Source organism: Salvelinus alpinus, chromosome 26, assembly GCF_045679555.1.
Source record: "Salvelinus alpinus chromosome 26, SLU_Salpinus.1, whole genome shotgun sequence".
Taxonomy (NCBI): Eukaryota; Metazoa; Chordata; class Actinopteri; order Salmoniformes; family Salmonidae; genus Salvelinus; species Salvelinus alpinus.
The window spans coordinates 33,483,072-33,500,218 of NC_092111.1; the positions used below are offsets into that span (position 1 = coordinate 33,483,072).

The following is a 17,147-nucleotide window of genomic DNA, read 5'->3' on the forward strand; positions in this document are numbered from 1 at the left end:
CCAAGCACGACTCCAACACCATCATTAAGTTTGCTGACGAAACAACAGTGGTAGGCCTGATCACTGACAACGATGAGACAGCCTATAGGGAGGAGGTCAGAGACCTGGCAGTGTGGTGCCAGGGTAACAACCTCTACCGCCACGTTATCAAGACAAAGAAGATGATTGTGGACTACAGAAAAAGGAGGACCGAGCACACCCCCATTCTCATCGACGGGGCTGTAGTGGTTGAGAGCTTCAAGTTCCTTGGTGTCCACATCACCAACAAACAATCATGGTCCAAACACACCAAGACAGTCATGAAGAGGACACGACAACACCTATTCCCCTCAGGAGACTGAAAAGATTTGGCATGGGCCCTCAGATCCTCAAAAAGTTCTACAGCTGCACCATCGAGAGCATCCTGACCGGTTGCATCACTGCCTGGAATGGCAACTGCTTGGCCCTCGACCGCAAGGCACCTCAGAGGGTAGTGCATACGGCCCAGTACATCCCTGGGGCCAAGCTTCCTGCCATCCAGGACCTCTATACCAGGCAGTGACAGAGGAAGGCCCCAAAAAATTCTAAGGACTTCAGCCACCCTAGTCATAGACTGTTCTTTCTGCTACAGGGGCGCCAAGTCTAGGTCAAAAAGGCTTCTTAACAGCTTCTACCCCCAAGCCGTAAGACTCTTGAACAGTTAATCAAATGGCTTCCCGGACTATTTGCATTGTCCCCACCACCTTCTCTGTTTAGTATCCATGCATAGTCACTTTACCTGTACCTACATGTACATATTACCTCAATTACCTCCACTAATCGGTGCCCCCGCACATTGACTCTGTATCGGTACCCTCTGTACTGGAACCCCCTGTTTATAGCCTCACTACTGGTATTTTATTGTTACTCCTTAATTATTTGTTATATTTCTATTTTTATGTGTTTTTCTTAAAACTGCACTGTTGTTTAAGGGCTTATAAGTAAGCATTTCACTGTAGGGTCTACTACACCTGTTGTATTCAGCGAATGTGACAAATAAAATTTGATTTGATTAGATTGTATTCACCGAAATTCACAAATGGTATGCTATAGAGACCTCTGCAATTTTTTTTCATAAGCATTTTTCATTACACCCCACACACACAAAGTTGTCAACATGTGGTCAACCCTCCATCTGGAGAGCTCCTGGGTGTGCAGGCTTGGCGTTTGATCCAGCCCTGAAACACCCAAGTCTGCTTATCAAAGTACTGTTGCGCAGCTGATATTTAGGCTACAATGTGGTTTGACCAGGGCTTGAACAAAGGCCTGCACCCCCAGTAGCTATGCTGGAGGATGGTTGCCACCCTTGATATAACATTTTGCAACAGTACAACCAAATACTTTTGTTTTTATATAATTATTCCCTCATTCAATGAATCAGGGATCAAATGGACAAGGTAGGCTACTTCAAAGCAAAGTATCTTACTAGACATGTTTATATATAAGGCTCAAATATGAATGTTTCAGGGAAGATCTATGCACAGCAAGTCATTTGTCAATTTTGCTATTCTTAGAATATTTTTTAACGTTGTCGCAATTACATGGCTACTGTTTAATGGAGTGGAATCACCATTTTTCAAAGGTGCAGATTTATGTAGTGCCGGTAGAAATAAGGCGACGACGAGATTAATGCTTAGTTAGGTATAGTTAACTAGCGAGATAACTGCTACAAGTTATGTTTTGAATTGGCTATCTACTTAGTCTGACTGTCATTATAGCCTACCTGCTACTGAAATGTCGCACACACGCAGCAGACACGCACTGAAGGGTCATTCCGATGATGGCTGGTATGTCGAGTTTTAAGTGATTGATAGGCTAATATTTAAGTGTGCCTTCATTAATTACATTAACAAAAATTATGAAACACATTTACATTCCTTTTCGTGGCCGGTGATAGGCTACTTTGTTTTATAGAGGAGCTGGTACTCATTCCCCCAAAATGAACAACTCTATCTCCCATTAGAAGTGCCGGTACCGCGCACTGCTAGGTCAAGCACTGCTAATATGCCTACACTAGGACAGTGGGGTCTTCCTTAACATATTTTTTGACAAACAAAAACAGAACAGTCAATTTGTCTGGGAGATTAGAAAAAAAAGCGAGATTAGAAGAAGAAAAATCATTGAAATACAGTATGGCAATAAATGAAAAAGACTGCTCTGAATAGCTAGTGTTCTATTCGTCTGGGAGGATGCCTCTTGGTATTGACAAAATGAATCAGCGAGTCAATGTAACAATGTTTGGCAATTTCCCTATTGCAGACCAACACAACTGTATACTCCGTAGAGGACAACTCTACATGGACTACATTGTAATTGCAGTGCTTCTGAATTTGTTAGTCTCCTGTTTTGATCACTTGTAAATGTAGGAGATGTTGTTCTTGATAAATGTAAAGCATAAGATAACTCTGAACTTTATGATAACCCCTGAATTGTAGAATAGACTAATAAGCAAAAGCCCCGTACATCGTCAGTTTAACACACAATCCAATGTTCAAGTGTCCAATCTCACTCGAATTCCATTCAGCGTAAAGATGTGGCCCAGTAGATTCTATGAAGGCTGATCTGAGAGCTGTGGTTGTTCTGCATCCTCTATATAAACATGTTGGATAGAACCAAAGCACTACGAGATGTGGTTGTTCTGTATTCACTATATAAATATGGTGGTTAGTAGGGAGTTTCTAGGATTTGAAGATATTTGTGGTTTAGCCCAAAATCAGTAGGGGGGTTCAGGGGCATTCTCCCCCAGCATAAAAATGGAATTTCAACAGCTAAATGCATGAATTTGGTGCACTTTGAGATAAACATTGCATGATTAGATATTTTTCAGGTAACTTTCACCTTCCCACCTGCCACAGCAGACACTGCCAGTATTCAATTACAGTAGCTACTATGGGTCTCTCTACTCTGGAACACTACACTCTACTCTGGAACACATACATCTACAATGTATTGCCAAAAACCAATCAACAACTTCAAACATAGATTCTTACCTGTCGCGCGCGCACGCACGCACGCACGCACGCACGCACGCACGCACGCACACACACACACACACACACACACAGTAATTAGAATCCATAGAGCAGCTTTAAGTGATACAGTCTACTGTGTGTTCACACTTTATCATCTGTTGCTGTGTCTTAGTATTCTATGTTGCTGTCTCTTGTCTACCCTGCTCTCTTGTCCTTTCCTGGTTTTAAAAAGTGTAAAAGTAAACGATTGTTTTAATAGTAATTTCACAGGCATTTTCCCCTCCCCTGAAAATACTTTGTCAACCATGTTTGACTTTTCCAATGTCTGTATTTCACCTGTAATAATCTGTGTAAATAAATACAACTAATTTGAATCTATAGAACAGCTTGAAGTGATACAGTCTACTGCTGGTCTACTGTGTGCTAAACCCACCTCTGTTCTCTCTCTCCATCTGCCTTCTTCTGTCACTTTCTCTGTATCTTGTCTGTTGCTGTCTGTGTCTTGTCTGATGCTGTCAAAATCCGACAAATCTAATTTAATTTGTCGGGTACACATATTTTGCAGATGTTATCGCAGGTGCAGCGAAATGCTTGTTTCTAGCTCCAACAGTGCAGTATACCTAAAAAAAAAATATACACAAATCCCCAAAAGTTTAAAGAAAGAAATCAATAAATACCTGAAATGGTGTGTATAGACAGTATGGACAGTATATGAATAAGAAAAGTGTGTAAAGCAGTATTTATATAAGATGAGCCTTGACTAGAATACAGTATATACATATGAAGTGGGTAAAACAGTATGCAAATATGATGAAACATTATTGTCTCAGGTTCTTGTTTGTTACCGTCTCCTTTGTCTATCCTCGTCTATTATGGCCTGTTCTGTTCTTCTGGTGTCTCTTCATCATCTTCTTCAGTTTTCCAATCCAAAACGGTCAAGGGGATACTGGGGTAACTTGTTTGAGCCTGTATTTTGGGTCATCTAAATCATCCTCTTCCCTACCATGCTGCTGTTCTAAATGCTCAACTGGCCTGCTGTTCTCATCTGTCCTCCTCCTTGGCACATCTGGAAGGTAGCAAGGTAGAGGTGCAACATGTTATTAGTTAGTTTTAAAGGACAACTGTACTTCCTGATTTGGCCTCATGTTAAATATTGGTTCATTGAGAAATGCTGGCGGCCATGATGGAATTCAAAGGTGAGTTGGTTTTGGGCTGTGGTTTGATGTGGGTGTCTCGTGTGTGTTCACAGGTATGAAGAGTTAGCCCAAAATGATTTAGTTGGCTGGTGTGCTACCTGACTCTCCAGGGCTAGTTAGGGAACGTCAAGAAATTACACAATGTAAATGAGACAATATTTTCATGTTGCACACCTTTTAGTCTTCTCATTAAATTCTTTCCATATTTGTATATGAATTTCTACAATTCATAGTAGGATTGAGGTTTTAAAGTCATTGGAATTTGGAGCTATTGGAATTGTAACATATTGTCCCATGTGCATTGTGTGTAATTTACCGATGGTCCCCAATTAACCCCAATTAATCCAAAGTCAACCCAAATTTACCACAGGCATTACAATCAGGTGGTGTAATGCAGTCACTACCATAAGTCTCACAACACTCAGACTGACTTTACAACCAAAATGATCCTATTTACACTTTGTGGTCAATTTTGACAGTAGAATAAATGTTTCCGCCTCATATCGATGCTACATAGGCTGTTTTCTAAATGTCAAGTTGTTTTTTAGGGGAAGTTGCTCTTTTAAAGTTACTGTATACTGACACGACCAGGGCAACTGAAATGTGAAGAAAAAGTCAAGTGTCCAAATATCAGTGCAACACAACTCCAAACATGACATATAAAAAGCTGCATAGCCCCTTGGTTATATGACTATAAAGAGACATGAGCCCCAAAAAATTGACCTGTAGAATGAAATAATAAGACCTCTATGATACATTTTATTTCATCAGTTCTATCAGCTAATGCGAGATTTTTGGATTAAATAACATTTGAGGACACATAGGTGCCTATGTATTTTCAATGTTGTGTTCACCTACAACCTAACCACAAAGCTGGCCATCTTTTCCCCTCTATTTCTGTCTTTCCTTCCCTTCTAAGTTCAGGTTTGTTTATTTATCAAATAAACATGGAGTACTCAGTGCAATGAAACGCTTACTTGTAGGTTAACCTCTCGACAATGCAACAACAATGGAAAAAGGAAGTAGCTAAGTGAATAAAAAGAGTATTACAAATAAAATATTAATTAAATAATTTCACCAATTTAATAATACGTTGTTTTTTTTAAATAGCCTATATGGAAATAACAGACATGAGCCTAGTTAGCTACCACCAACTTGTGGAATGGAATAGGTTATAAGACTTATATGATTCCTTTAATTTAGTCAGTTCTACCACAACATTGCTAATTGTAAACAGGGTTCAGCTTCAGTCCACAGGTGGGCACTGTGTCCCTGTCAGAAGATACAGTATGTGCTTCAGTCAGAAAAACATTAGCCAGCCAGTAGCTACCGAAGTGGCTAGCCAGCCAAGCTAAATTTAAACTTTATTTAACTAGGCAAGAAATTTAAGAACAAATTCTTATTTACAATGACGGCCTACCGGGGAACAGTGGGTTAACTGCCTTGTTCAGGGGCAGAACGACAGATTTTTACCTTGTCAGCTCGGGGATTCGATCCAGCAACCTTTCAGTTACTGGCCCAACGCTCCAACCACTAGGCTACTTGCCACCCCAACTAAAGAAACAAAACCTATAAAATACACTCGCTGGAAATAAACACTTTTCTTAATTTCATGACTTACTGTATATCAGCATCTTTAGCTTTCCCATTCACTAAATATACTGTTAATTAAATAATTGACACCCCAATAGCTTTAGGGTGCTGAGCGCTAACTCTAGCTTATTAGCATTAGCCAACCTTTATGCTGAGGGAGGCTAGCTAGTTAGCTACCACCAACCCTTATGCTGAGGGAGGCTAGCTAGTTATCTACCACCAACCCTTATGCTGAGGGAGACTAGCTAGTTAGCTACCACCAACCCTTATGCTGAGGGAGACTAGCTAGTTATCTACCACCAACCCTTATGCTGAGGGAGAGTAGCTAGTTAGCTACCACCAACCCTTATGCTGAGGGAGACTAGCTAGTTAGCTACCACCAACCCTTATGCTGAGGGAGACTAGCTAGTTAGCTACCACCAACCCTGCACAAACCTCTGGCTTAAGGCGTCCGCATGCTTCCCTAAAAGGTTTAGAACAGTTTGCGCATATATTATGACAACATTTTGTGACGTCATTGTTTGTTTTGGTCTTCTGTAAAGTTTTTGGGGCTGTTCGTGCACACACAAAAAATGTATTGAGGCAAGCCAAAAATAAACACATTTTTTTTAAATACTGCATAGCGCATGTGATGTGTGGTTACGGAAACTCATATTAAAGTGAGTTGTAAAAAAAACTTCCGGGGCTGAAGCCCTGGAAGCTCAGGTCTACTGACGACACTGGTGGGTAGAACCAAAGAGCGCACTGTGTATGGCATCGTGTGGGAGTGGTTCGCTGATGTCAATGTTGTGAACAGAGTGCCCCTTGGTGGAGGTGGGGTTATGGTATGGGCAAGCATAAGTTTCAGACAACAAGCACAATTGCATTTGAATGCACAGAGATTCCATGACGAGATCCTGAGGCCCATGGTCGTGCCATTCATCCGCTGCCATCACCTGATGTTTCAGCATGATAATGCACTGCCCGATGTCGCAAGGAACTGTACACAATTCCTGGAAGTTGAAAATGACCCAGTTTTTCCCATGGCCTGCACACTCACCAGAAACGTAAACCCATTGAGCATGTTTGGGATGCTCTGGATCAACGTGCACAACCACGTGTTCCAGTTCCCGCCAATATACAGCAACATCGCACAGCCATTGAAGAGGAGTGGGACAACATTCCACTGGCCACAATCAACAGCCTGATCAACTCTATGTGAAGGAGATGTGTAATGCTGCATGAGGTAAATGGTGGTCACACCAGATACTGACTGGTTTTCTGATCCATGCCTCTACCTTTTGTTTTAGGTACCTATGACCAACAGATGCATATCTGTATTCCCAGTCATGTGAAATCTATAGATTAGGGCCTCAGTTATTTATTTATTTAAATTGACTGATTTCCTATATAATCTGTAACTCAGTAAAATCAGAGAAATTTTTGCATGTAGTGTTTATATTTTTGTTCAGTGTAGAAATACTTTCCATGCTGTCCAAGAGTCATGGAATATATAATCACATAGTGGCTTTTGTTATCCATTTCAATAACTTCATAAGTCAAGGGTCATTATTATGCCATAACGAAACACTGTTAGGGTAGGCTATAGGCTATGAGGAAAATATTATTTATGTAAATTAGAGGGTAAAACTGCCCCACGTCCTCAGTGTGCTCTCTCATGTGTCAGTCAGTTCCTATCCATACCGCTATAGTCCTGGATAGCAAACCCACTCTCTCTAGTTGCTGCAGTCCCCTTTCTGTCTGCCGTAGTTGAGTAGCCTAACTACAAGGACATTAGCGGACTCACGGAACGCAGCACAGTCGAACACGAGTGGATTACAACGGCATGGTTCTTTAGAGGGGCAGTCAGTCGATCGTGTAACTAGAGGAAGAAATCCCAAAGATTTAGACATTGCCCACATTTATTGAAACGTTACGCCAGGTAGCGGTAACTCAATAGTGAATCGTGTAATAAAGAGGTCTGCGGGAATGGCTTCATCTCCTTGCGGCAGTGGGAACTTTGATTCCGGACTGGAAATCAAAACTCGGTCTGTGGAACAAACACTTGTCCCATTGGTCTCGCAGGTGAGTTTTTGCGCGAGAACGAGCTACTTCAAACTTTGTTGTGAATACTATAAAAGGACGAATTGTTATGTTTCATTTACCAGGCTACGCAATTGTCGATTGAAGGAGAGATTGCATTGCTCTCCAGTTGTCGGTTTTAAAACCAGCCTATTCAGACATGGAAGTTTGATAGAGCCGGTTGAATTAGCCTAAATTGATAACTGCATTCGTGTTGTTGAAATGGTTTGAAATCTGATTATAGCAAAATATTGAGCTACTTCAAACTTTGTTGTGAATACTATAAAAGGACGAATTGTTATGTTTCATTTACCAGGCTACGCAATTGTCGATTGAAGGAGAGATTGCATTGCTCTCCAGTTGTCGGTTTTAAAACCAGCCTATTCAGACATGGAAGTTTGATAGAGCCGGTTGAATTAGCCTAAATTGATAACTGCATTCGTGTTGTTGAAATGGTTTGAAATCTGATTATAGCAAAATATTAAACTCAAGTCGTAAAGTGTTGCAGTTAAACAGTTAAAATGTGTCTAATTTCAGTCCTTAGCTGTCAAAAGTTTCAAAACTGATTTCGTTGCATGGGACCAACTACGGAAAGAATGTGTGGACACAAGGAAGTTTCAAAAGGTAGCCTACCAAAAAGAGGAAACAATGTATCATTTGCCCTGAATATTGTTTTTAACGGTTTCATTTAAGTAAGTTAGGCCTACATTTGATTACAGTGTAGCTAGCCTTCGTTGCCGTTAGATGTAGTTTATCAAATGGTCTGTGAACATTTCTCCCTGCATATCCTAACTTTTCTAATTAGTGCACAGGAGGACTGACCCAAACATCTAAAAAGTTACAATTATTCTCTGAACTAAAAAAAAATTCTCCACCTATTGGAACAATGCTAAGAGCCTATGAACATGTAGGATTGTACAGAAAGTTTCTCTGAATATCATGGCAATAGTTTGTCCCAGCGAGCTGACTTCCAGAACAGTGTTGACCCCACCCACTAATTACTATTAGGCTAATTTGACACATGTTTTGGTTTTCAATCAACATCTCTAATTTTTGCCATACCTACCATTCCCGAAGTCTCAGATAATTCAGTGTTCATCAGGTAAACAAAAAGCACCTGCTCTTCTGCAGGTTAAAAGCATATAGTCTAGGACTGCTCAGCCGGTTCTATTAGGCTATTGTAGTTCTCTAGAGAAAGCTATAAGCAAATTATGCCTACATTTCTCAGATTGCACAAAGAGAGTAATATTATCCCCATTTGAAGAATAGGATTTGTCCAGATCAGATCAACAACATAATCAGATTTTCTCTGAAATAGCTTGTTTCAATGTAAAACTAGCCTATTATTCCCTGATGTGACCTCTGGGCTGATTTCCAATTCTAGCTAGTCACATGGTCAGCTTGCAATGGGGGGGAATGAGAGAGGGAGAGGATAGATACCGCCTCAACAGATCCATAGACGACACAATCTCAATTGCACTCCACACAGTCCACACACACCTACAGTTGAAGTCAGAAGTTTACATACACTTAGGTTGGAGTCATTAAAACTCGTTTTTCAACCACTACACACATTTCTTGATAACAAACTATAGTTTTGGCAAGTCGGTTAGGACATCTACTTTGTGCATGACACAAGTAATTTTTCCAACAATTGTTTACAGACAGATTATTTCACTTATAATTTACTGTATCACAATTCCAGTGGGTCAGAAGTTTACATACACTAAGTTGACTGTGCCTTTAAACAGCTTGGAAAATTCCAGAAAATTGTCATTGCTTTAGAAGCTGTTGATAGGCTAATTGACATCAATTGAGTCAATTTGAGGTGTAGCTTCGGATGTATTTCAAGGCCTACCTTCAAACTCAGTGCCTCTTTGCTTGACATCATGGGAAAATCAAAAGAAATCAGCCAAGACCTCAGAAAAGAATTGTAGACCTTTACAAGTCTGGTTCATCCTTGGGACCAATTCCAAACGCCTGAAGGTACCATGTTCATCTGTACAAAAAATAGTATGCAAGTATAAACACCATGGGACCACGCAGCCGTCATACCACTCAGGAAGGAGACGCGTTCTGTCTCCTAGAACGTACTTTGGTGCGAAAAGTGCAAATCAATCCCAGAACAACAGCAAAGGACCTTGTGAAGATGCTGGAGGAAACGGGTACAAAAGTATCTATATCCACAGTAAAGCGAGTCTTATATCGACATAACCTGAAAGACCACTCATCAAGGAAGAAACCACTGCTCCAAAACCGCCATAAAAAAGCTAGACTACGGTTTGCAACTGCACATGGGGACAAAGATCGTACTTTTTGGAGAAATGTCCTCTGATGAAACAAAAATAGAACTGTTTGGCCACAATGACCATCGTTATGTTTGGAGGAAAAAGGGGGAGGCTTGCAAGCCGAATAACACCATCCCAACCATGAAGTACAGGGGTGGCAGCATCATGTTGATAGATGGCATGATGAGGTAGGAAAATTATGTGGATATATTGAAGCAACATCTCAAGACATCAGTCAGGAAGTTAAAGCTTGGTCGCAAATGGGTCTTCCAAATGGACAATGACCCCAAGCATACTTCCAAAGTTTGAGCAAGGAGGCCTACAAACCTGACTCAGTTACACCAGCTCTGTCAGGAGGAATGGGCCAAAATTCACCCAACTTGTTGTGGGAAGCTTGTGGAAGGCTACCCGAAATGTTTGACCCAAGTTAAACAATTTAAAGGCAATGCTACCAAATACTAATTGAGTGTACGTAAACTTCTGACCCACTGGGAATGTGAAATAACAGTTGAAATAAATAATAACAGTTGAAATAAATAAACAGAAATAACAGTTGAAATAAATAATTATCTGTACTATTATTCTGATATTTCACATTAAAATAAAGTGGTGATCCTAACTGACCTAAGATAGGACATTTTTACTAGGATTAAATGTCAGGAATTGTGAAAAACTTTGTTTAATTGTATTTGGCTAAGGTGTATGTAAACTTCTGACTTCAACTGTAGATACTCACCCACCTAGATAAGAGGAATACCTATGTGAGAATGCTGTTCATTGATTACAGCTCAGCATTCAACACCATTGTCCCCTCCAAGCTCGTCACCAAGTTTAGGACACCGGGACTGAACATCTCCCTCTGAAACTGGATCCTGGACTTCCTGACAGGCCAACCCTAGGTAGTGGGAAGGTAACAACACCTCCACCACACTGACCCTCACCACGAGGGCCCCACAGGGGTGTGTGCTTAGTTCCCTCCTGTGCTCCTTGTTTACCCACAACTGCGTGGCCACGCACGTCTCCAACACCATGAAGTTTGCTAACGACATGATGGTGGTAGGCCTGATCACCGGCAATGATGAGACAGCTGACGTAGGAGGTCAGTGACCTGGCAGTGTGGTGCTGGGACAACACCCTCTCCCTCAACGTCAGTAAGACCAAGGAGCTGATCGTGGACAACAGGAAACGAGGGGCATGCGCACTCCCATCCACATCGACAGAGTTGCAGTGGAGCAGGTCAAGAGCTTCAAGTTCCTCGGAGTCCAAATCACTAAGGAATTAAAATAGTACACATGTGCACAGTCGTGAAGAAGGCGCATCTTCCCCCTCAGGAAGTTTAAAAAGTTTGGCATGGGCCCTCAAATCCTCAAAGTTCTACAGCCACACCATTGAGAGCATCTTGACTGGCTTCATCACTGCTTGGTATGGCAACAGAAACACCCGCAATCGTATGGCGAGGGTACAGAGGGTAGTGCGGACAGCCCAGGCCATCGCTGGGGCCGAGCTCCCTGCCATCCAGGACCTCTGGATGGCAGGGAAGGCCTGGGAAATCGTTAGACTCCAGACACTCAAGCCATAGACCCTTCTCTCTGCTTCCGCATGGCAAGCAGTAACGGTGCACCAAGTCTGACACCAACAGGCTCCTAAACGGCTTCTATCCCCAAGCCATAAGACTGCTAAATAGCTAAAAGAATGGCTACACGGACTATCTGAGTTGACCCTTGTTTTATTTTTGCTCTCTATGCACACTCAAGACTCAAATCAAATTTTATTTGTCACGTGGCAAATACAACAGGTGTAGATCTTACTGTGAAGTGCTTATTTACAATCCCTTTACCAAAAATGCAGTTAAGAAAATATTTACTAAATAAAGAAAAGTTAGACAATAACAATAATGAGGCTATATACAGGGGGTACTGGTACCGAGTCACTCACGCCCACTCACACTCCAACACATACACAACATGCACACACATTTATACTGACTACACACATGCACACAAATTCACATACACTGCTGCTACTCTGTTTATCATATCCTGATGCCTAGTCACGTTACCCCTATACATATCTACCTTCATCACTCTAGTATCACTGCACATTGTAAATATGGTATGAGTATACACTTCCTCAAAAAAATCTGAATTAATCTAACTCAAGAAATCTGAAATTCATTTTGATGTTTTTGCAGAAGAGGTCTTGGTCACGCAATTTTACATCTAAGATGTTTGGTGCAACATTTCTCAAGTGAAAATTTTGCATGAAATCTCTTGTTGAATGAAAACAAACACTTCATTGAAGAATCCCTTTTGTTGACCAATCACTGATGAAGGGGCGTAGACTCGGCTTGCCTCTAAAAAATGTAGTGTTCATGAACAACCCCAAAAAAAACATGCCAAAGACCAAAATGAACAAAAACGTCACAAAATGTTGTCATAATATATGCACTAATTGTTTTGGCTGGGAGGCATGCGGACGCCTTTACAGAGCCCCAGACAATACAGTGGTGAAGGGTCTCTGGCCAGGGCCCTTCCCCCTGAAAGGGGTGTCAAAGCCTAGGTCCTCCATCCATTGGCACTGGCTCATTTTGAAAGATAAGGCCACGAGTCATCCATGTGGATACTCCTTGTCTAAAGAGGAGAGCGGCATGATATCGGACCAATCTGTCATTCCAATGTATTCATTTAGCACTGGTTGATTCCATGCACCTGAAGTGAAGAAGCAGGTTTTGCATGCCTAAGAAATCGCAATGTACATGCTTTAGTTCCCTCATTCAACTCTGGACCTCGAAGCCAGTTCTACTGCATTTTCTTCGTTGTTCCCTTCTAATCAGGGACTGATTTAGACCTGGGACACCAGGCGTGTGTAATTAATTATCAAGTATAACAGAACCAGCAGGCTCCGGACCTTGTAGTTTATTGATAAAATGACCAGTCAATCAATGGTTCTGCCTTTCTCAAGGAATGCTATAAGATTCAAGGACTTCTCAAGCTGAACTTTTTCATACCAACTAATTTCAAAAACTAGCAGAGTTACTGTTGTTAATGCACATTGCACAGCCACTGAACATAATCATGTTTGTTTCAAGTTCTCTCCGGTTGTGAGGATGGATGATCGTGTGTGATCGCGCTATAATGACATTCACAATCTTGCTGTTTTTAGATGTAACAAAGCGTCAAGGACAAAATGTTTGCACAACAATCTCTTGTTTGCACAAAAAAATCCCGTGTAACAATCCCCATAGCAACCATTTGCAACACAGAAATTCTCTGTTAAATGTTTTTTCCATATGGATCCATGTTTACTTGTTGTTGATGATGATGATGCCATCGGGGATAATCATGCCGCTAGGCTGCCAGTGAGTGTAGTTGATACACTTGTTTCCCTGCAGTGAGAGGCTTCTGTTGTGTGGAGGCCAGAAGTAGATGGGGAGGTCCAGCTACGCTGCATTGTCTCTCCTTTGGGAGTGGGGTTGTGAGGAGGGAGGAGGGGGGATGATTATCTGTGAGGAAATGAAAGGCCAGTATCACTGAAATGTCCTGGGAAGGTTATTATGGGGCTCGTTCCACGCTGTCTGTAGGTTGTGACGTTGAACTTCTCACAGCCTCTGTTCTGTTATCAGCTCCACTCCCACCAGCATGTGATCAGAGGGCTTGTTAGTAGCTGGGAGGGAGACGTACTCATGGGGCTACTCACGACCGCACACGACTATAACCACAGAATGAAATAGAACACTTTTATACATTCTCAGAACAAAGTAATATAGAACACTGCTGTATTGTATCTCTATGGCTACAATGTTGTATCTCTATGGTCCTGCATCATGCATGCACACACACGGCTACAACAACCTGCCTGTCTGTCTGCATCCTCCGTCCCTGTGGCCCCTCTCGGGACCTGGTCAAAACTAAGAAAACCTTTTATTTGTCTTTCAACAGTTCTCTCTCATATCTATGCAATGGTGCATTTTGTCTTTGTTTTGAAGTTCCAATGGCATATTGAATGCACGGTGATGAATAGCCTATTTCTGATAGTGGGGCAGAATTCACCCGTCATCATACACACGGCACAGGGAATGCGAAGTGAATGAGTCTCAACCAGCCCTTTGTAGAGCCTTACCTGTGATGTGGTCCACACAGTAGGCTGGTGGGTAATTAGGGATTTTTTAAATCCCTATTTTTTAAATAGCTTTTCCGCTTCCTTTTCACATCTGATTACTGTTTTGAAGCCATGATTAGTCAAATAATAGTTCTGGTCTTTGGCTATATAATTGAGGTGTGCGTTTTGGTTTAACAAAAGTTCCTGTGATACAGTATAGACATAACATGGTGGTCTTTGTTAACTGGATGTATGGGTGGTGGTGGTGGTATGGGTCTTGTGGGAAGAAAGGGAAAAAATGACACTAAATGATAAATTACACCTGAGTCTTTGATCTCATCTGGGAACATTTTAAACGCCTGTGACACCCAAAGCCTTGGGTTATTTTATGGAAAAGGACCCATTAGCACTGACATGGGAAGTTCATAGGAGCATATGAAATTGGGTGTCAGATGAAAGCTAAGAGTCTATATTTGTGGGAAATGAAGGCATAGATACATTTTTCAACTATGTTCCATCTTAAAAATGATGCATAAGTAAAGGCGTTGTCATTTCTGGATAAACAGATGGAAAAGGGGTCTTTAGAAAACATCTACCCAGAAAAAGTCTTAAGTCAGAAATACATCAAACACTAATGTTGATGTAATGACCCCTGCCAACTAATATCAGTACTTATATTTAATTTTGGAGTTCTATAAGTTCAAGAAATATTGCTTTGTGCTTTGTAATTCCGTTAGCAAAAACCCACATATTTTCTAATTACCCTCCCTGATGAGGACTGTAGGCTATTTGCCTGCAGTTAAGTCCTAATGTTCAGGTTTATGCAGTAATAGCAGAAGAAAAAACCCTCATTGTAGCCTATATAAATTGCACAATAATTATACATTTTTTGAGGTGTTTCACTTTATCCCACCCGCCCTTCAGCCACGCAATATTTAATGATCCTAAACCTGTCCGCCTTGCATCAACCCGCACATCACTAACACACACACTTTACACACACGTACATATGGATTTTCTACTGTACATATGTGATAGTAGATTAGTGGCCTGAGGGCACACACTTAATGTGTTGTGAAAAGTGTTATTTTTTACATCTTTTTTATTTAACATTTTATTTAACTAGGCAAGGCAGTTAATAACAAATACTTATTTACAATGAAATGTAATGTCATGTAATATTTTTCTATTGTATATAACTGCCTTAATGTTGCTGGACCCCAGGAAGAGTAGCTGCTGCCTTGTCAGGAACTAATGGAGATCCATAATAAACCCCAGGAAGAGTAGCTGCTGCCTTGGCAGGAACTAATGGAGATCCATAATAAATACAAAATAGGGCCAAAATGTTTGAGAAGAAATGTAGCTTTTCTTTAGTTTATTTACGATCTGGAATAACATTTAAGATGTATTACCTAAACAAAACCTCAGTGGCAGGCTTCAGTGATTTCAGTATTTTTTTAATATACATTTAAATGTTTTATTATTACATACACCGGATAGGTGCAGTGAAATGTGTGCTCATTGACAGATTTTTCACTTTGCAGTATTGGTTATTTGAACCAGCGACCTTTCGGTAACTAGCCCAACGCTTAACCACTAGGCTACTTGCCACTTTTTTTTATCTACTTTGTCAAATAACTCGTCTAACATCTCAGAATAAAGAGCTAAAATGCTACAGAGCTGCATTGTCACGAAAAACCTGTTCTGAAAAATTCTCCATCTTTTCATCTAATTCATCTCTGGTATCCGAGTGCTCCAGTCCAGACCATCTATCCCGTAATGTTTCATGTGAAAATGGACAATTTTATGGTGGCATTAACCACCCTGTGCAGTAATGTACTAACCTAGAATCCAGATGAATATGCTCTGTTTACTAGCATAACTGATATGCTGGTTAATGTCCCCATCCCAGCAGTGGACTGACACCCAGGTGATGCAGTAGACAGACATCAGAGGCATCAACCTATAGAGAACTTAACAGATTTGCTTCTTCTAGCTATGACTGTAATAAAGATGACTGACTCCATGGCTTTAAGGAAAACCACAAAGGATTACCATACGATACACCTCCTCAGAGACAAAGGTGTGTTTGTGTGGAGTGTGTGTGTGTGGTCGTGCGCGCTTGTGTATGGTAAGCGGTTGCATTCCCTCATCATGACGTTTGTTTAGCTTTAGTGAAACGAGGGTGGTTAATACAATATCTGATCAATTATTTCACAGTTGACTTCAGGCTGGCTATGTGAGTTCAGGCCTTCGTCTGTTGGTTGGTTCTCTCATAATAGGCTTCTGTGTGAGGCCGAAGCCAGAGAAAGCTTTTCTCTGCAGTTTCCTCCCCTCCCACCCAGTTGCTATAACCACAGTCCCCTCCCTCCATCACTCTTCCCTCTCTTCCCTCTCCGGCTATTAAGGGAGTCATTACCACTCCCAGATGTTCATCAGTTGACTTCTTGGGCTCCCGAGTGGGCACTGCATCTGTGTGCAAGATGCGTCACTGGTTCGATTCCAGGCCGTATCACATCTGGCTGTGATTGGGAGTCCCGTAGGGCGGCGCACAATTGGCCCAGCGTCTTCCGGGTTTGGCCGTGATTGTAAATAAGAATTTGTTCTTAACTGACTTGCCTAGTTAAATAAAGGTAAAATAAGTAATAAGATGTAATAATATACTGCATGATGAGAGTCCAGTGCCTCTCCAGGAATGGTGTTGTGGAGGGCAGCCCATCCATGCTGTGTGTGGGGTGCCATTTTATTGGTTTTAGTCATTAGCCAGAAGGGATCTCTCACCTGAGATAATGGGGAGGTAAGTGGAGTGTCTCTCACCCTCACTGGTGGTTATCTGTCGGCCAGTGACTGGTGGCTGATAGCCAGACTTATTATCTGTAGTGGAGCTAACTGCCTGCCTGCTGCCTCAGACCAGCCTGGGG

At 41.5% G+C, this 17,147-nt stretch overlaps 1 protein-coding gene across 2 annotated transcripts in view; it reads left to right on the top strand.

Annotated features, from left to right (window-relative positions):
• The first annotated feature begins 7,452 nt into the window (after positions 1-7,452).
• The window catches only part of LOC139555212 (alpha-catulin-like), a 113,504-nt gene continuing 103,809 nt past the window's right edge, over positions 7,453-17,147 (top strand). For both annotated transcript variants that reach the window (XM_071368822.1, XM_071368824.1), the window contains exon 1: positions 7,453-7,843. In XM_071368822.1, coding sequence (XP_071224923.1) covers positions 7,748-7,843 — 96 coding nt within the window. In that variant the 5' untranslated portion in view covers positions 7,453-7,747. The remainder of the gene's footprint in view (positions 7,844-17,147) is intronic.